General features: G+C 41.9%; 1 protein-coding gene across 2 annotated transcripts in view; it reads left to right on the plus strand.

Annotated features, from left to right (window-relative positions):
* The window catches only part of kcnh5b (potassium voltage-gated channel, subfamily H (eag-related), member 5b), a 329,625-nt gene that overhangs the window by 99,111 nt on the left and 208,676 nt on the right, over positions 1-21,838 (plus strand). For both annotated transcript variants that reach the window (XM_069916256.1, XM_069916255.1), the window contains 3 exons: positions 857-985; positions 11,402-11,517; positions 12,132-12,524. In XM_069916256.1, coding sequence (XP_069772357.1) covers positions 857-985; positions 11,402-11,517; positions 12,132-12,524 — 638 coding nt within the window. The remainder of the gene's footprint in view (positions 1-856; positions 986-11,401; positions 11,518-12,131; positions 12,525-21,838) is intronic.

Below are 21,838 nucleotides of genomic sequence, written 5' to 3' on the forward strand. Positions count from 1 at the left end.
TTTGGAAAGCCAGATTTAAGCCCACCCGAATTGTGCTGCCGTATCCACCCCCACCCCCTTCCAGTTGCCCTGCTGTCTCCCCCCACCCCCCTCGCCCACCTGACTTGAGCCACCCGACTCGCACTGCCGAATTGTGCTGCCGTATCCACCCCCACCCCTTTCCAGTTGCCCTGCCGGTCTTCCCCCCCCCCCCCCTCACCTGCCCGACTCGCACTGCCGCCTCTCTCCCCACTTGACAGATTTTGGAACTTTCCAGATTCTAGATGTCCGCATAAAGGATCGTGTACTTGTACAAATAAAAGCTGATGGAAGAGTGTTCTCTGGTCCTTGGTACAAAACACACAGACACACAACTAGACACAACACTCATACAGACAAACAATACACCTGCAGTACAAGTATTCATATGTAAAATAAATAAATATTGTTTAATGGACATGAGACTCTTGGATGGTTAGTGTGAGTAGTTCCTTTGGTTGTTCAGCATTCTCACTGCGGTTAGGAACAAGCTGTTCCTCAGCCTGGTGATCCTGGCTCTGATATTCCGAGGGAGCAGCTCAGAGATGCTGTGTGTGGCGTGGAAGGGGTCCTCAATAATTTTGCACGCCATCCTCAGACAATGATCCCAGTAGATCACATTGATGGGATGGGAGGGAGACTTCAGTGACCCTCTCTGCCACTCTTATGGTTAGACTTGCATCTCATTGGGATGTACAATGTGATGCAATTTCTGTAAAAACCAATTATTCATTCAGATCAAACTTGTTTTTAATGCACTTGTGTAGAACATGTTTTGACTTTCTTTCATTTAAGGGCATTTTTCAACATGTGTGTGTTTATTTTTTTCTATTGGCAGGAACTCCACTTTGGTTCTACATGCAAATTGCACCCATAAGAAATGAATATGACAAGGTGGTTTTATTTTTATGCACTTTTAAAGACATCACCGTGTTTAAACAACCCATTGAGGATGAATCAACAAAAGGTAGTAATTCTTTTCCTTTGCTAAATTGGTTTAATTGTTATGAGAGAATTCAATGTAGTTTTGATTAATCAATAGTTTTCCTTTTTGTATCCCTGTAGGCTGACTATTATATGACACAAGATGACAGTTACCCCATGAGTTTCTATCAATGCTCAGTATGAGATACAGAAATTTACCATTGCTTCAGTCTATAATTTAATTAAATATCTAAATATATTATTTATCTTAATTTTTATATAATTGCATCTTCCCTCAGGATCCATTTACAGCCTAGCATCAATTTGTTGCTGCCCTCTGCAGCATGTTATCTGCAGCCTAACCTTCATGGAAATTACTTGACATATTATTGCAGTCCTGAGGTTACGGTGCGCAAATTCCAAATTATTCCATTGTGTCGAGATTATTAACCTGTCCACTAAATTTCTTTGCACAACTTTAGAGGTGTGTGTGTCTTGGCATCCTTCAAACCTTTCCCATCCCTTCCAGCTGACCCAAACTCCAATCTTAAACAGCTCCACTCTTTTCTATCTGATCCTCCAATTCAGTCGCACTTCTCGTTCTTTCCCCACCCCTACCCAAAATTCTCAGGAACCACTCCTCCCACCTCACTGGGTGGCTCCTTTCTTCCCCATCTTTCTTGGTTCTGATTTCTCTTCACCTTTATGCCTTACCCTCAATCCCTACCTTTCTTCCCACCTCACTGCTTTCATCTAGTCTTTCAATGCTCTTCAACTCATGGTTTCCAGTTGTACATCTCACCACTGGTAACAGTTTCCAGTCTCCATATGCCCCCCCCCCCCCATCAGTCCTCACCTTCCCTAGGGAGCAGTTAAATATTTCCTCCCTATTTCCTGCTGCAGATTGTTGAAGATGAAGAAGAATGAGGGTGGTGGGAGGTGGGGGTGGTGGAATCTCATAGAAACATTTTGAAGGTTGAAAAGCCTGGACAGGGTAGATGTGGCACAATTATTTCCAATAGATGGGGTGTCAAGAACAAGAGGGCACAATTTCAGAATCAAAGGGTGCCCTTTTAAAACTGATGCGGAGGAATTTATTTAGCCAGGGAGTGGTGAACCTCTGGAAGTTGCAGCTGTGGAGGCCAGATCGTTGGGTGTATTTAAAGCAGAGATCAATGGGCATCTGAATATTCAGGGTATCAAAGGCCATGGGGAGAAAGCAGGGAAGTGGGGCTGAATGGGAGAATGGATCTGCTCAGGATGGAATAACAGAGTGAATGCAATGGGTCGATTAGCCTACTTCTGCTCCTGTATCTTATGGTCATATAGAGCCCAATTCCATGAGTTTCTTGAACTTCTGTTGTTACTTGCAGGGAATTACATCCATTTTTCTCCTCTATTGCTTCAAGTTGACCATTTCAAGACTATTGCATTCTAAATAGAAATTAAGAAGGAAGAGCGAGACACAGGAGACTGCAGCTAAACACAATTGGCTAGAGATGGGTTGACCATTCTTTTTCTTCCACTGATGCTGTTTGATGTACTGAGTGCCTCCAGCAGACTGTGCTTAGTTAAGGGAGAATGACAAATATGCTGGCTTTTTAAAACCAAGGAAGATGATTCTAAAGGGAGTTTTAGATTGGCAGGGATGCTGTAGTCCGAGCAACACATGTAAAGCGCAGCAGAATAATTAGAAAGTCTAATTTGGAATTATACAATTTGGAAGACATGTATTGGACTATTTTCTTTAATCACTTTACTATTTTTATCTTTCTTTCGCTTGTCTCAAGTAAATAAAATAAAATATGTACAGTATGTACATATGTACAATAACATATGTATATGCTCAGGTACATATTTCAGTGATCAGACATTCCTGTACCTAATATGATTCTTTTGCATTTTGGTGATGGTATTTCACCCATTTAGCTGTTCTGGAGATGTTGGCTACCACCTGATATCCAAAGCTGAGTAAATAGGGTCCCATCAAGTCATTCTGCCCAAGAAATGGATTTGACACAAAGCACGTTGCAGCATTCCTAATTCCCCAGTAGTTGTAGTACTCTTGGGGTGGTTTTGGTTTTTGGCATAGAGTTAGTCATCACTCAGTGCTTGCTTTGCCCACCACCAAATGTTAGCCTGACGTTGTGCTGCAGTGATTGTCTTGGCTTAATTAGATGCATTGGATGTTCCTGACTTAAGCGCCACCTTCATTTTACTTTCCTAGTGCAATAGATTTCTGATTTATTGTCAGCGTACACACAAGACCTCACATGCAACCCTGAGATTCCTTTTTTCCTGCAGGCCGGCAGAATTACCACTAATTGGTTGTACAAAAAAATAAATTGAACACAGCATAAAACATGAAAAAAGATAATGAATGTAAACAAACTGACTGGGCAATACAGAGAGAACAAAAAGGAAATCAATAAAAAAGTGATGTCAAGTCATTTAATAAAAAAGATGGTTGATCAGCAATCAAAATGTTAACTGCAAAGCTCTGAAGGGATATATTTCTGGTCTCTGGCATGGCAGATGTATGCTAATTGATGATGTAGTACACCTAATGTCTGCAATGAGTGAGCAGCCCTTACAGAGCAACTGCAGATGTATTTGCTGCAGTGCAGTGTTGTTTTCCAGAGTATTAAATCAAGTGATACAGTACTTCATGTTGGCTGTATTCCACAACTTTCAATTAATGGAAGATGGTTGAATATTTATCTCTTTGTCAAAATCTAATCCCTTTCACTTGATATCTTTCTTATTTGCTCTGCCACTTTCATTTGAGTAAAAGGATATAAACGGGCAAATGATTAAGCAACTAATTTTTCTTGGACACATCTAGTTATTTCTTGACTTTGAGTTTTTAATAACATTGGAATTTTTATTGTCAAATGTCAAAATTATTAACTGAAATATCAGCATTGTATATTGTAACTTGTGATATACTTTTTTCACAAATATCTGCAGGTCAGCAGCTCAAAATCGTCTTAAATTTAAGAAGCTGTGGCTTTGAATCACTGCAAAAATTCACTGCCTCGAAATTAATTCCTTACTTGCAATGATAAGTATGTTAGATAGCCAAGCTCCAAGTTATCTTGTTAACTAACGCATAAAGTGCATGAGCTTTACACTCAGTATCTGCAAGACAAATGTCCACTGTCAAGTTATCCACTTCCACAGTAAATGTTCACAGTGAGGCCATGGAAAACATGGACTCCTTCATGATTCTCAGTGAATACAGATATCAACGATGAAATTCACTATTGCCTTCCATTTACCAGCAAAGCCCTTGGCTGACTGAGGAAAGAAAGTGTTTAAAAGTCAAATCTTCAGATCAGGCAGTGGGAATCTCTGCCTTCCTAGATACTCCTGGATTATCTACAACTGACTCCTCATGGCAGTGGAAAAATTTCAACAACTGTCTCTGCAAAATCTTCCAAATTCACTGGAAGGACTAATGTTACTATCTTTCCCAGGCCAATATCACTAGCATTGAGACCCTAGTTACATTGCATCAGCTCCTTTGGGCAGACCATGTATTTCACATTTCCAACAGCTCCTGAAATAAACTCTCTACTCAAGAAAAGATTTTACCTGTTAGACAGAATAAATATCCTCAAAGCCTCACTGAAAATTTGCAACATCCTTTTGACTCTTGGGAATCACTCAGAAGGAGCATCGGGATGGCACTGAACAAACTGAGCCTTGCTTTGTGTGATGGAACATGGTAGTGCAGGAGGTGACCTCACTACACTGTACACACTAGCCTGTCTCCGACCTTGTAACTCTTCCCTAACTCCTCCCCGTAAGATTCCCAATAAAGGCTGATAACCCTAGTCTACTCCCTCCATGCCAGCCTTGGATCCGGGCCAGCAACATGTAAAAAAAAAAATGTGCCTGATGTTTCAGGTTATTAAAGCCTTTAATCACTCGCTTTGAGTCTGCTTGTGGATATTGATCGCAGTACACTTTGGGAGCGCACAGCATCCCGGTGTAAATCTGATTTGCCTCTTGCCCCATCTATGCAAGAGTGTGGTTCCCACAATGGCCTGATCAGTCACCGCAGCATCCACAAAACTGCAGTCATATTCAATTCCAACAAACGACCGGAGAAGGAGGTAGAGTAGTGAAGACATGCTCCACCTTGACCCTGAAATTCATTCTATTGGTATTGAGTGTGCTTAACACTACCAAATTGGGATGAATTACTTAGGCATGGATTTTGACCACCTCATTATAAACAGGATGAGCTTTGATGGGTTCCCAATGACACTTAGAGAAAATGTACAAATAAATCTAACAGATCTACGGTGGATTCCTAACCACTTTCAGGTACACAGTTGACTAAATAATTGGATTTTAAGATGACAAGCAAGAGTCATGGAGAAAACAGAGTTTCAAAAAAATGGAAGCCTATCCTATTTGGAGACCATGATGGATGGGAATTATACAAAGACCCTATTAAAACAGACCAAGTTGTGAGGAAGCAAAAATTGCTGAAACTATTTAGCATCTGTTTGAGTTTGTGTCACTGTTAAATCTGCTTTTCTTTTCCACCCTGCTGAGTACACTCTTGCATTTTGTCTTTTATTTCTGATTTCTTGCATCTTTATTACTTCATGTTTATATGCAAAAAAAATTGATAATTTCCAAATCTGATAATTATTTAAACAGATCAAATCCCACAATTTTAAATCTGCAGCTATAATTTGAAAAGAGACAGTTATTTTTTTTAAACATGTAAAGTTTTTAAATACTGAGAAATACATCAGTGAAGAATTGAATGCATTATCTAACCAAGATTTAACTTAATACATTTATTGTTCTCATAATCTTCCATAATGTTATCCTGCCACTGCATTGTTTTTTTTTCTCTGAAGGTTAGTTGCTGCTATTACTCGACGTGCACGACAGACAATTTGTACAAAGAGTTCCTTAAACAGCACTGATAAATGATCAGTTGAAATGTTTCCTATGGTGCTGTTTAAGTTAATCAAATGTTGTAGCAGGATCTTTAACTTCAATTTGAGGTGTTACGGAGTCCAGAGGACCCCAAAAACCAGCAGCTATAGATATGAACCACAACACAGGGTTACTTAAACAAAAGTAATGTTTAATTATATTTGAACAAGAAAACAGAATTAAACTTTAAATAATTACTTAACCCACCTAACCCACTTAATATCCCCCCCCCCTCTAATACTAAGCACAGGTGTGTGTAATGTGTATTTAAGATTAGAAAAGTTATTTGGATCACAGTCCAATCTCACTGGTGCAGGCAATTCTTGTACTGTGCACAGAAGTTAGCATTAACAAAGTTCACCAGTCTTTGGTGCTAAACAGGCAAAGGGTTACCACTCAGGAGGGTTCCTGTTGGTCTTCAGAGAGAGATTCCTTTTGTTCCAGGACATCTGTGCTTGATTCCTGTTTAATCAGTCTTGTTGATGAAACTTTCCCCCCCTTCAGATGATCCTCCTTCTTTCAGGTCACCTTTCAGACAGCCAGTCTTCTCCTTTGACCAGGCAGTCTTCCAAAGTTTGCCAGCTTGTCCCCCCCAGAGCCATTTTCTGTGTCTTGCCTTCTCTCTCAGCTCCCTCCCTCTCTGAGAGCAAAGCTGTTCTGTCTGTCTGCAAAAAATCACATGCTCTCCCAGGCAAGCTGCCGAAAAGCACTCTGCAAAAATGCTGTGTTTTAAAATGTTTGTGTGCAACCTGCTCTAATAATCCTTCCCAAAACACCTCTAACTGCTCTGTCACAGAGGCTTTAGACTGGCTTTAAAATTTTACCTGACAAAGCATCATTACCTTGAAATGTCTGTCACGCCATATTATGGATTGAAGTTCTCAAGGAACTGAGGACATTCTGTTGAAGTGAGCCCTGGCTGGGGGAAAATTTAAACCTTCCTGGGAAGAATGAGGCAGATTTGGATCAGGAGCCTCTTAAATATACTGCTTGATTTAACTTGCTACTGGAGACAATAAACCGTTGGTATAAAATACGCTTTTGTATGGAACCTGTAACATTACTGCCAGGCAGATTAGACTAAAATGACTGACTGAACATACAGTTATGGAGTTTATGTTCTTGTGAGAAGAAACGGAATTGCTAGTTTTAAAGGTCTAAATATGACTGATTTATACTCAAGACCTATCTAAACAATACAAGGTAGTTTTGACATATACAGTTCTAGTTTAATCATTCATATTATTTTGTGGTGTAGATTTGCTGCTGAATAGATAGACAGCCACATTATCATTAGCTTGAATGCATTGATGGTTGAACCGAAGAAAACAATAAATGGATGGAATATAAAGCTGAATTCTGAGCACCAGAGCTGGATATTTCGAGGTGGAAATCAGAGATAAAAGGATTAATTTCAGTGAGGGTGGGTGGGGGGTGGTGGGGGGAAGTACTGAACTCAGTTCACTGAAAATATTTCTAATCCCATAAATGCATGATGTAATATTTAGATGATCCTTCGGCTATTAGCAAGGACTTAAATGTTTTAAAAAATGACCTAAACTCAATCGTTGGAGATATTATTGCAAGATACTATCTTCATACGGAACCAGATTGGGAAGGCCTTGGGAATACACACCTTGCTTCCACAGTAGTCGTGGCAGTCACTGCAACCTGAAATCCCCTCTGTCCATTTTCCATTCCCTCTCATGGCCGAAATGACCCTCAGCAAGTCATTGTGAGCTGTTTCTTGAAGGCTTGTCCCAATATTTTACCTGTCAAAGCCAGAATTTTAAGGCCCAGTTTTGGGTGAGCCTCACTCTTCTGACTTTGACAGCTAATCTCACCAAATGAGCTAGGACCCGTTATTGGCCTGGACATCTTTTAGGATGTACAACTCTGCTATATTTCAAAATAAGATCGCTTTACATTTTCAATGGCTGCTTGAGTTCCCAGGTCATATTGTTTGAAGTATGACTTGAACAGAAAATTGCATGTTAATTGGTAAAGATACTGAAATAGAAAAAAAAATCTCATTGTCTGTGCATGGCCTTCCAGTACAGCTCCCAGCACCACAGGTGTATCTAGAATATGGCAGTCATGGCACATGCCCTGGGCGCCACTTAAAGTGGGGGGGGGGGGGGGGGCGCCACTGTCCTCACCTGACTTGCCCAATATCAAACTCCCAAATTTAACTAAGTATCTCCATCTGACAAAAGAACTTCGAGGTGTGGGTCTGATGTTCTTTAATGACTTTGTCACTGTGGTGGGACCACTGTATAGCTTATAGCACTGTCTGTATGAATGTACTGCATGGGCTGGCCTGCCCCCTGCACCTGTGATTCCGCACCTCAGAATCCCTATAAAAGGTGTTGCACCCAAACCCCTCCCTCAGTACCTGCCTTGGAACCGGGCCAGCAACATGTGAAATGTACTGATGTCTTATGGTGATTAAAGCCTATTAATTAAACTGTCAGTCTAATGTGCTTGATCAATAGTGCTACAATTTAATCACCATAAATTTTGGGCCATCGACAAGGCAATATGGGCAGATAAACTGGTCATCGACCCTAAAGATCCGGAAGCCTCTATAAAATTCAATCAATGGCTGCACTACCTCAATGCTTTCATGACACACGCAATGTGCAGAGTGAGGAATATAAATGAGATCTACTCTTTGCTCAGGTCAGCTTCTGGGTTTTTCAGATGATAAGGGACTGCATTACTTACCTGGTTGCAATGGAGTTCCTGCAAAGACAGTATTGGTCCCTGATGAATGTCATCTATGCTAGGTACCTTCCGGGCAGTCGTAGACAAGCGCTTGGTGAGTCGGTGAACGAATAGATGTGGGGCCTGTGGGAGCTGAGCCAAGCCTGCGACTGCAGAGATGTGTCTGTTGCAGTCCACTTAGAGGAACTGATATGTGATGCATATGTGGCTGGATTCAAGTCTTAGCACATCAGACAGAGACTCCTAGAAAAGGGCAAATGAAGCCTGCAAGAAGTCGTTGACCTGGCAAAAGAGTTCGAGGCAGTGCAGCTGAATGCGGAGGTCTTCTCCAGAAATGCAGCCACCATGTGGGGAGTATGGGCGCTGCCATCATGGGACACAGGGTCCCAGGTCACCACTGCTGTCATCGAGCACCTGGTGCTACTTCTGCGGCAATGCGAAACATCCCTGTAGGAGGTTCCCAGCCTGAAACACCATATGTTCCACCTGTGGGAAGAAGGGACATTATGGGAAGCTACATGGGTCCTAACCTTCCTCTAGCAGTGCTGTTTGCAGCCGGCAGTCACCACCATCCTGGACCGCATCACTTCTGGCTCCACGTCTGGTGGCAGGGAACATGCACGGCATAGCGAATGCCCCCAAACCAGTACTACAACAGCGATTCAGACAGTGACCAGACCTTGGCCTTGATTACCTTGGACCAGGACAGCCCACATCAACTAGCCATGGCCATGATGGACATCGAGGTAAACAGTCATGTCACAAGCTGTCTTTTTGATACTGGGAGCACGGAGAGCTTCATTCACCTGGGCACAGTACCGCACTACTCCCTCGTGGTAACTCCAGTGAAGAGTAAAACCAGCCTGGCCTCAAAACCCCAATTTTGCCATCAAGACAAAACTCACCTGATTAAAGCCACCTGCCCTTTCAAATGCCTGAGTATGGACTTCAAGGGGTCCTTCCTCTCCACCAACAGGAACGTATATTTTCTCAACATTATTGATGAATACTCCCACTTCCCTTTCGCCATCCCCTGCCCAGAAATGACCATGGCCACAGTCATAAAGACGCTACACTCCATACTTACTCTGTTCAGATACCCCTGCTATATCCATAGTGACTGGAGATCCTCGTTTATAAGTGAGGATCTGCACCAGTACCTGCTAGCCAAGGGCATAGCCATAAGCAGGACCATGAAGGAACAGCCAGATAGAAAGGGAGAATGCCACCCTCTGGAAGGCATTCCTTCTCTCCCTCAGACTGAAAGGCCTGCCAATCTCCCAGTGGCAAGAGGTCCTCCCTGAGGTGCTCCACATTACCAGAATCTTCCTCTGTACTGCTATTAATGTGAAACCACGTGAAAGGCTCTTTTCCTTCCCCAGGAAGTTGGTGTTGGGAAACACACTTCCATCCTGGCAGATAACCCCTGGGCCTGTCCTGCTCTGGAGGTATACCAGGAGCACAGGCACGGGCCATCTTGTGAGTGAACAGATTGTTAAAATGCATTTCTAATCAAAGTGTATAGATTGGAGACAAGAACATAGAATTGAAAAGAGAAAGAAAATGTTGTATTTTAGAATTCAAAGGATTCTGTCCTTGATTTTTAATGTTTGAATTGAAATATTCATATCCCTGAGCATGGGTAAACTGAGCAATGGCTGTCTTCATTACCCATATCCCCCATGCAGCTGGAATTGCTCTGCCAGCGCCAGGGATGTACGCAGCTGGAACTGCTCTGTGGGGGGGTTAGGGGTAACCAAAAGTGCCATTTTTCCTGCTGACACTGCAGCTTCCAGCTGGGAATACAGGTAATAAACACAAGGTTTGGGTCGCTTCAATGCGGGCTGGAGCCTGGAGCATCCCATGCCTTGGCGACTGGGATTAACAAACCTCAACGTGGTGTGGAGTGGTTCGCAATCGAGGGTTTTGTTAGTGGGGGGGAACGAGAGGGGGGAGCAAGAGGAGGGGGAGGCTTTTCCCTTATTAAAGCTCAGCCTGGGGGCCCAAGTGGGAGTTAATCCACTGTTTCAATTCTAATAAATTACAACGCAACGTGTGAAATTTACAAGGATATGTCGGGCGGTGCGGTTGGTGTAGCCATTAGCGCCAGTCTAATTGTGCATGAAAATTGCCCAACTGTCAACTACATGTGTGTTTTTTTTAACAGGTTGGGGTGGGGGGGGGGTGCAATTTCAGTGCTTGGTATTAGCACTGTTATACCTAGATATGCCACTGCCCAGCACAGTGTAGGTACTTCTTTGCTTAAGATTGAAAAGTTCATAGTTAATGGGAAAAGCAAATGTTTTGGGTTTCCTTGTTCTTATCACCTCAGTTTGTGAATCTCCTTCTTCATGCTCCTTTAAATGACCTTTCCCCTAGTTTCTGTGCAGTCGTTGATACAATATTCAGGATGCTCTGCAAGGAAACTGCTCCGAAAACTTGCAGGAATAATTGTATGCAAAATAACTTGCATCAGATGTAGTAGGGCAGGGGTTAGAGAATAAATTGATCCATACAGTTAAATTTATTAATTATAAATAGTATAACACAGGTGCTAAAAATGGGTATTAATAGGTTTTTAAAAATCACATTTGCTAAGTTAAAAACCATTTCACCGGGAGCTACAGCTCATATCTATTTGAAGTGTCACACTTACTGTTTTGCAAGAATTACAAGTTAATGATTGATGCATAACAAAGTAAAACTGTCGCATTAGAAGTGTGGATTATTGGAGTAGGCAATTACTGTGTGATTTCTTTAATGAAAGGGTGGGCAAAGTTTGCACGACTGACCCGGGCACTGACAAACAGTCGGAGTGTTTTGCAGCAGTTGACTCCAATGAACAAATCTGATGGGGTCCATAAACATTCACGTCTGGCAGAGGTAAGTTTCGAGTTTCTATTTGTCAGATTTTTCTTCAAAACTTTAGTCTGGACAGGAACTTGAGAGATTAAAGAATTTCAATCCAAAATTTATAATAGGACAGCAGAATTTAGTTGGGAGGCAGCCAAAGCATACTTTGATTAAAACAGGTGCTCCTTTACTCTCACCTCATGCCTCCAGGAACCCCTCCAAAATCTCTGGAGTTGGAAGGTTAATTGGGTGCAATTGGACAGCATGGGTTTCACGGGCTGGACAGACTTTCTATCACACTGTATCATTAAAATTATTAAACAAATGAAAAGTTGCTTTGATGTAAAGGTCAGGAACTGGGATCCACATGCTCTTCCTTTGTAATATCACTTTGGAATATTCAGGGACCTTGTTGGGTGAGATTCAGCTTGGTCACAACCGCAGTCAGAAAAGAATGGATGACAGTGCTTTGATGGGATGGAAGATGTTCATAGTCTCCAACCTCATGTTCAGTTCACCCAGTGCAGAGAACAGAAATGCATTTAATTAATGGAGATGGAAGGAAAGATTATTTAATGGTGTGGTACTTTTTAAAAATATGCAATGTTTGGAAAATGTACCATGACCTTCTCTGTATGTTTCAGGTTCTGCAGCTAGGATCTGACATTCTTCCTCAATACAAGCAGGAAGCCCCAAAGACTCCACCTCATATCATCCTACACTATTGCACATTTAAAACCACCTGGGACTGGATCATCCTTATTTTAACCTTCTACACTGCAATTATGGTTCCTTACAATGTGTCCTTCCGAACAAAACAGAATAATATCGCCTGGCTCGTGCTGGACAGTGTGGTGGATGTAATTTTCTTAGTGGACATTGTCTTAAATTTTCACACCACTTTTGTGGGCCCTGGAGGGGAAGTTATATCTGATCCTAAATTAATTCGAATGAACTACTTAAAAACCTGGTTTGTGATTGACCTGCTATCCTGTCTGCCATATGACATCATCAATGCCTTTGAAAACGTGGATGAGGTAGGTTACCATTTTCGGATTTATTGTAGCAAACAACAGAGTTCTGTTTCCTTTGCCGGTGTTTAACATTGCGCTGTCAGTGTTAGGTTTGATTTGCGGCAGACCTTTTGTGATATAGTCCTGTTTGGGCTGAATTACGTTATTGAATTTGCTGAGATTCTACCTCATTCATCTTATGCAGTGAATATTATGAGATTATGACAGGAAAAGCACTTTATGAATTGACAGTCAGCGGTTCCACAAAATGTTTGGTTTCCTGTTTGTAAAGCAAAAAAAAAAAAAAAATTGGTGGCAACTGAAACACATTGCAAATATTGAAGCAATTCCCTGGTTGAATTTACAAGTAAAGATCAGGGAATTGAATGCTTTGAAATTAAATATCCACTATGTAAAATAAACAAAAAGATCAATTATTCAGGCACTTTATAACTAGAACTGCCGAACTCTTAAAATGTGTTAGTTTGCAGGGTCACCCTCAGTTTTGTTTTGAAGGTTAAAGTTACACGAAAAATCATTACAGATTGAAGGTTCAAGAACAGTGAGCTGAAACATTTTGTTGCTATGTCTACAATCATTAGATTCAAAAAAAGAGAGCCACAGTGAATGAAAATTTGAAGTGCTAGAAAAAGGTCCCAGCTTGCTGGATGGAATCTGAAGTGAAAGATGGCACTTTTTGTCACAACTGGCACCACAGTTTTGAGTGTGACTGACAACAGCCAGCACTTTCTGTTTTTGTTGGGGTAATCATCAGTTGTCTCAGTTTGAAAATTATTGTTTCAGACACTAGCTGAAACACTTCATCAAAGTAGAATTATGCAGTTACCTTTAGGTAGGTTAAACCCTGGATTTCAGGTGTTCTCCAGGAGTGAGTAGTTCAACCTTTATCCCAGTGCAACTGCATCACGATCCTCAAAACTCCAGTGGCTTTCAAGTGAAATTATATAATAAGATTTTTGTTCAGCTGATGATATCAATGTCATCCTACTTGACATCCATATAATGGAGCCCGTCTGCTTATTTAAGTATCAAAGATTGAGATTCATCAGTGGTGCAATAACAGATTTCTTCAGCCCTTTGAGATCATATGAATTATCTTTAACACTACGTGTGGAACTTTGTGCACTAGAAACCTGTGTCAGGAATTGACAGGGTATCCATAATTTCCCAATCATTATGGTCCAAAACTTAAAAATTATAATTAGACTAATTTTACCTGTAACTTCAAGTATGGTTGGCTAATATTCCCATAAACCCTGAAAGCTGAAGGGGGTCTCATAACTGCTAGATGACACAGTGAGTGCTTGGGAGTTTGGAAAAGTAGCCAAGCTCCACAAAACCAACGACCCCCCCCCCCCCCCTCCACCAGGGATGCAGAGCTGCTGGAGCTCACTGGAACATAGCTCTGGTGCCTCATGGGGCCGCTCCAGGCACCTCATGGTGGGGGGGAGGCTCCGGCACCTCCATGTCCCCGCTTTTGGTGAGCTTCGGCACCCCTGAACCCCACCAACCCTCTATTCCCCATAATCTTCAAACAAACCTAAATTTTGAAGAATTGACAATTTGATCTTCTCACCACCCAATTCTTTCTCAGCCCTGGCTGTCTTGTTTGGAATCCTTGGTCACACTTGCTCCAGCTCTGTTTTACATACCTACCAGACCAACGATTTCATTCCTAATTTTTAATTCAAGACTCCTCTAATTTACTTTCCCTCCCTTCACTCCTATTAAAGTCTTTACCATTTTCACCTACTCCTTTTCACCATATGATCTTTCTGATATTCCATACATAATCATGTAATCCCAGAATTCTCCATCTCATCCCATCCAATCCTAAACCTTTACTCCCATCTGCTTCGGACCATTCACCTCTCTCCACTTAACCCATGGACTGCATGATTCCTTTCTTCTTCCCTCCTCCCCCACCCTTCTTTGCTTCTCCTAGCTGCTGTCAATGAGATGGGATATACTAAAAGATTTGTTTAGTATATTAAGAGTAAAAATGAGGCAAGAGGAGAAATAAGACTGATAGAAAATGATGCTGGAGAAATTGCCATGGGAGGCAAAGAGAGGGCAGAGGAACTGAATGAGTATTTTGCATCAATCTTCACTGAGGAAGAGATTAGCACTCTACTGTATTTTCAAGGGTGTTAGTGAAGAGAGGTGAATGTAGTCAAGTTCGCCAGAGAGAAGGTGCATGGGAAGGTGAAAGGTCCAAGGGTGGATAAATCTCCAGATCAGATGGAATGCACACTCGGATTCTGAAAGATGCAGCTATCATGGTTGTGGCTAAGTTTGCAGATGATACAAATATAGGTGGAGGGGCAGTTAGTGAAGAGGAAATGGAATGGAGAGGCTGCAAAGAGACAGACAGATTAGGAGAATGGGCAAAGTAGTGGCAAATGAAATACAGTATTGGAAAGTTTACCTTCATGCACTTTGGTAGAAGGAATAAAAAGGCAGGCTAGTATTTGATGCAGAGATCATTCAAAATTCAGAGGTACAAAGGGACTTATCCTTATGCCAGATATCCTAGGTTAACCTGTATGCTGAGTTGTTGGTGAAGAAGGCGAATGCAATGTTGGTGTTCATAGCCAGAGGAATAGGATATATAAGAACTCGAATGTGATGTTGAAGCTTTGTAAGGCACAGGTGAGAACTCACTTGAGGTACAGGGTACAATTGTGTGCTCCTTATTTAAAAAAAAGGATGTGCTGGCATTGGAGAGTGTTCAGAGAAGATTCACAAGAATGATTCTTGGATATGAAAGGATTACTAAATAAGGAACATTTGACAGATCTTGGACTGTACTCCTTTGAGTTCAGAAGAATGAGGGGCGACCTCATAGAAGCACTTTGAATTTTGAAAGGCCTGGACAGAGTAGGTGTGGCAAAGGTAAGGGAGTCTAGGACAAGAGAGCACAACTTCAGGATTGAAGGGCATACATTTAAAACAGAAATGTGGAGGAATTTCTCTAGTTAGAGAGCAGTGATCCGCTGAAATTTGCTAAGATGGGCAGTTGTGGAGGCCAGGCTGATGGGTGTATTTAAGACAGAGATTGATAGGTATCTGAATGGTCAGAGTAGGAAAAGTTATAGGGTGAAAGGATGGGATTGGGTTGAATGGGAGAATGGATCAGCTCATGATGGAATGGTAGTGGACACGATAGGCTGAAAGTCTTACTTCTGGGACCATGTGGCAGGATAGGTAAAGAGCGCAGTTGTGGCTGGCGTCCTGCTCCTAGGGCCTGAAGCTGCTGGTAAGTGTAGTCCCGGCTCCCCCCCACCCCGCAGCCTGCCCCGCCGCCACTGCTCATTGGGCCAGACTCTACTCACCGGGTGCAGGTGGTGTGGCAGGTTGCCCAGTGCGTCTTGTGGCTCTGGGTCCCAAGCAGGCTATGAGTGCATGGGTCTACTGTTCATCTGCCGTGCACACACTGAGTGAGCCCTCAGTAAGATAGAGAGTTGTCTATCCCAACATGTGAAGACAGATTTCGGCGGACTGAGCGGAGGAGACCAATGGAAGATCCAACAGTTAAGAGGGCGGTTTCTGCAAGTGATGTGGAATACGAAGAGCACGACAAGACACAGAAGACATCCTGGTCATCCATTGCACCTAGTCCCTTCTCCAGTCATCTTGACTTTTGCCCTGCCACTGGATCCAGATGGGAAGAGTGAGTGAGGCTGACGCTGAGCAACTCTCCCTCTCTTTAATCCAAATCAAGCACTAATCTTGATACCACCACCACCACCACCACCATCATCATCTTTTAGTGACTAATAGTGTCGAGGTCTTCATTGACGATGACAGCTTACTTCTGTTCCTCTATCTAATAGCTTTATGGGCCTAGTTGTGCAGTCTCCAGCTCCGTGTCACCCTCACTGACTGCAGGACAAGACGAGACCAGACCCTGGTCACAGTTCTTCCCACTATCCCATCTGCTCACCCCCACCCAAACCCCATCTAGCTAGAGGTGCTGACTCAAGATTAAACAATAGCAAATCCCAGCCTCCAATCTGGGAGGAAAATCAGTGAATATAGTCATAATGTCCTTTGCCTGACTTTTCTTCTATTTAAGTTAATCAAACTTTGATGGGCAATTTCTAGATATGCTTCTCAATGCTCTGAGAATAGATTTTGACAGGAGATAGAGACAAATCTTAGCCTCATTCAATCATAAAATAATCACAACTTCTGTAGCTCATGAAAGCTAAAAGTTTGTAGTCTCTGACCTGGATGTGGCAAAATGCAAAGAATACATAAGGTCATCGCTGTGACTACCTAGCAATTGTCAAGCTCAAGAAGAATAACTTGTGGAGGTCGAATTTCCCAAAGAAGCCTTCAGTCGGAGATTCAGGAATAGAACAACCTCTGACGGCCTGACTAAATGTGAAGCTGATGTGCTCTTTCAAAGCACACTGATCTCGATTTGTTCAGTGATGCTTTTAAACTGTGAGAGCTGGGGAGTGGTCATTCAGTCCATTTGATTTCTCCCCCCCCCATTTAGAAATGCCACGCAAACATACAAAGACCATGGGCAATTGAATGCACAGGACCGCAAGTCAGATGCAAAGCTCTGCCTATACCAGCTCAGGATGGTAAAACTGTGAATTGCACTGTTTAGTTGGGGTCGTGTACTAAACCCCAGATGTCCTACAACACTAATATGTAGAGAAAGCACCCACCTGGTGAGCAGCTTTCAGGTATAGAGGCCTCAGGGTGAGCTGCTCCAATGCATGCCTGAAACCTCTACTTCATGCTTCCAGGTTAATCTTCTTTCAATGTCACATTTCATTTGCCTTGCATTGAAGCCCATTAGTATCTTTTTCATTATCCAATAAATCATCAAGAATGTTCTGTCCCATATTCAATCTTTTAGTTTTTAAAAACTTAGACATACAGCACAGTTACAGGCCATTATGGCCCAAAAGTCAATGCTGCCCAATTTACACCCAACTAACTTACACCCCGTTTCGAATGGTGGAAGGAAACAGAGGCCCTGGGGAAAACCCATGCAGAAATGGGGAGAACGAACAAACTCCATACAGCAGAGGTTCTCAGCCATTTTCTTTCCACTCATATTCCACTTTAACATTCTCTATGCCATAAGTGCTCTGTGATGAGTAAGGGATTGCTTAATGTGTATGTGGGTGGAAAGAAAAAGTTTGAAAACCACTGTTTAAATCATACCTAATTGACTTGTTACATGTATGGTTTTATAACTCCAAAGAAATAGGCCAATGACAATTTTTCTCAAGCAAAATATTTTAGTATTGGGTCTAGAGCAGTGGTTCTCAACCTTCCCACTCACACACCACCTTAAGCAATCCCTTACTAATCACAGAGCACCGATGGGTTAGGAATTACTTAAAGTGGTATGTGAGTGGAAAGAAAAAAGGTTGAGAACCACTGCCTTACTGATATCACATGATTCAAACCCAAATCCCTATTGCTGGCTTTGTAAAGATATTATGCTATTCGCCACACCAACTGTGCTTTAATGATCCCTATCCATTGAGATCACACCTGGTTGCAATTTCCTCATCTCTTCCTCCTCTCCACTCTCCACAGTAACTCCCTTCTTTGCATGTCTAAGACATGGTGGTGTGAATTATTTTCCTAACAAGCTTGTCAGAGAAAATCAGACTCAACCAGCACCCTTTCTTTCAACTTAATCAACAGATCTTAAAATCCACCTGATTTCTGTCCAAGTAACAAGAATATAGAATACTTCAGCCCAGTTGTGCCAACCTATATAAACTTTAGGGAAGACATCAGAGAGTTGTGGGTGCTTGGAATGTCTTGCCAGGGATAGAGATGGAGGCTGAAATATTAGGGGCATTTAAGAGACTCTTAGACAGGTGCATGGATGTGAGGGTTTTGAGGTAGGAAGGGTTTAGTACATTTTTATGGTAGGAATATATACTGTAGGACAGCACAACATTGAGGACCAAGGGGCTGTGCTGTAATGTTCAATGTTCCCTACCTTGTATCCATAAACCCTCTATTTTTCTTGAATCCATGTGCCTGTCTTAGTCTTTTAAATGTCTCTATTGCACCAACTTCCACTGCCCCTGGCAAGATGAAAATTATGCCTTACTGATCTTTGCATTTGCTTCCATCCATTCTGTAGTCTAAAATGTTTGCACAAGAAAATCTAATCTATTTACCTTTTCCCATCCAAAATGTTTTTTCTTCCAGTTTGTGTTATTTATTTTTAAATAATCCATAGAGCCAGGTGTAGTCAGCAAGGATTAATCTAAACATTTGTGAACCACAGAGAATACTGATGCAGTAAGAAGCACAGCGTTAATCTGAATGATTGGCTTTAAGTTCTACTGTAGTGCTAATTAAAAGTAGGTTGGAAATGTTACAGATAAAAAGATCCTCAAATGCATGATAAGAATATTTTAAAGTAACAAATGGTGGAATTCTTCAGCACATGGTCTCTTCACACTGTGAACGGTGTTGTCAGAATTTATATGATTGAATCTCAACAGTAGATAAAGGTTAGTGCATTGACGAAAGCTCCCAGCAGTCTGCTGACACGAGTGAGAAGACTCAGACATTGACATGCTAGCACTATCTAGCCATTCCTAGAATAACCAAATCTTAAGGGAGATTCGGTTACTGTTTATGTAGCTAGCCATTTCCCTCCCTGATATCCATTGATGCACCATGTGACTAGGTAACTATGGCTGACAGAATTCCAGCTAAGGCTTTACCTAGTTCATGAATTTTTAATTCTCAATATAATTAATCAAAAGCCGTGCCAATACCTATATGTGAAAACTTAGTTTTATGCATCAGAAATCTCCGTCCTCTCACCTTGTGATTTTCTCAACTTGCAGAATCAGTTTGCTTCAACTCTCCGATCCACACACAATGAAACCACATATGGTCTCACCAAGATTTTCCTCACCTTTGTTTCATGCAGGGAATGAAACTACTTGATGATCTACATGTTTTAAAATGAACTCAAATAAATTCTGGAAAATCTCATTTCTTATAGACATTGAATGCCATATGAAGAGAACTTTGGACAAACTTTATTGAGCTAGCCAAAATCATAAGGAACATGGATAAAGTGGACCAACACATTCTTTGTCCCAGGGTAGATGATTCTAGAACCTGAGGGCATAAATTTAAGGGGAGAGACTTAAGAGGAAGTTGAGGAGAAATTTTTTCAATCAGGGGATGGTCCATATCTGGAGCAAACTGTCGAGAGGTACAATGTGGCTTTTGTAAGACATTCATAAGACTTGCACCACCGGATTCGGGAATAGCTACTGCCCCTCCACCTTCAGACTACTCAACAACAAACTCAAAATCAGGGATTTTTTTTTTAAGAACTCTTACTTTTTCTGTCTTAGTTTATTTACATTTATTTATTGGTTTACATGTGTATGTTGAGTCAGTTTTTTTTTGCACTGTCAATAAGTGTTAATTCTGCCTCTCTTCTCTGTGGATTGTCACATTGTCATGGTAGAGAAGCCTATGTGGTCCTGAGATTCCGAGAGCGATGCCATCTGGTGCTATGCTCCTGGTAGGGCCACCCATGGTCGAGGGTGATGTCCCCGACAAAGAACAATCCAACCAAGACCTCAACGGTGGAGCAGGCGGACAAAGTTACTCTGAACTCAATGCCTGTGAAGGTGGATGAAGGCTGCAACAAATCCATCATCGTGGTTTCCATGCCATTGGAATTAGCTGGTTGATTTGTGAAGTATCATGTGCTTCTTGGAGAGCAATATTCAGTACACGTTAAACAAATGCACACTCAGGCATCTTTGCTCTGTGGAAAATGGAATGAAGTCCATCATTCTTGACCTCGAAGGATAGCTATGACCGATGAATTCTGCCTCTGTCACAGGAAAAATAACCTCAGGGTTGTATGTACTCTGACAATAAATCTGAAATCATTTTGACAGATACGTAGATAGGAAGGATAGAAGCAAATGCAGGCAAATGGGACTAGCCCAGAATGCAAGCTTGGTTGGCATGGACAAGTTGGGCTGAATGACTTGGGTCTTAATGTATGGCTCTATGAATCTATGACATTCTCAAATTTTATTTTTAGCATTCTAATTGACCTGGAGAAATTTTGCTTGGGAAGAAAAATCATCTGCTGCTCTTAAACAGCTAGAGGAGATTATTTTACAGTTCTAAAAATTAAACAAATGAGGTAGGATAAGCAGTTTACCTTCCCCCGAGTGGTTGGTGCCTCTGTCTCTACCCGTTTGATCATACAAAGACTGTATAAAATCTAGTCAAGAAGAAAAGGAAAGTTTACAAAAGGGTCAAAAAGCCTTTTGTTAGAGATCTAGAAGATTATAAGGCTAACAGGAAGGAGTTTAAAAAGGAAATTAGGAGAGCCAGAAGGGGCCATGAAAAGTCCTTGGTGGGCAGGATTAAGGAAAACTCCAAGGCATTCTACAAGTATGTGAAGTGCAAGAGGATAAGATGTGAAAGAATAGGACCTATCAAGTGTGACAGTGGGAAAGTGTGTATGGAACTGAGGAAATAATAGCAGAGTTACTTAATGAATACTTTACTTCAGTATTCACTATGGAAAAGGATCTTGGTGATTGTAGTAATGACGTGCAGCAGACTGAAAAGCTTGAGCATGGAGATATGTAGTGAGAGAATGTGCTGGAGCTTTTGGAAAGCATCAAGTTGGATAAGTCCTTGGGACCGGTTGAGATGTACCCAGGCTACTGTGGGAGGCGAGGGAGAAGATTGCTGAACCTCTGGCGATGATCTTTGAATTATCAATGGGCACAAGAGAGGTACCGGAAGATTGGCAGGTTGCGGATGTTGTTCCTTTGTTCAAGAAAGGGAGAAAAGATAGCCCAGGAAATTATAGACCAGTGAGTCTTACTTCAGTGGTTGGTAAGTTGGTGGAGAAGATCCTGAGAGGCAGGATTACCAGCGGTAGTCCTCAGGAATCTGTTCTAAGACCCTTACTTTTCGTGATTTTTATAAATATCCTGGATGAGGAAGAGGAGGGATGGGTTAGTAAGTTTTCTGATGACAGAAATGTTGGGGGTGTTGTGGATGGTGTAAGGAGATGGCAGAGGTTACAGTGGGATATTGATATGGTGAAAAACTGGGCTGAGAAGTGGCAGATGGAGTAAGTGTGAAGTAGTTCATTTTGGTACATCAAATATGATGTTAGAATATTGTGGTGGAAAATGGTATTGTGGACATGTTCCTCACTATGCGGTGCAGGCTGGCCTGCCTGCTGAACCTGTAGCCCCTCCCGCTAAGACCCCTAATAAAGTCTGAGAGCCCTAGTCTCCTCCCTCATATCTGCC

This window comes from Narcine bancroftii, chromosome 2 (genome assembly GCF_036971445.1).
Source record: "Narcine bancroftii isolate sNarBan1 chromosome 2, sNarBan1.hap1, whole genome shotgun sequence".
Lineage (NCBI taxonomy): Eukaryota > Metazoa > Chordata > Chondrichthyes > Torpediniformes > Narcinidae > Narcine > Narcine bancroftii.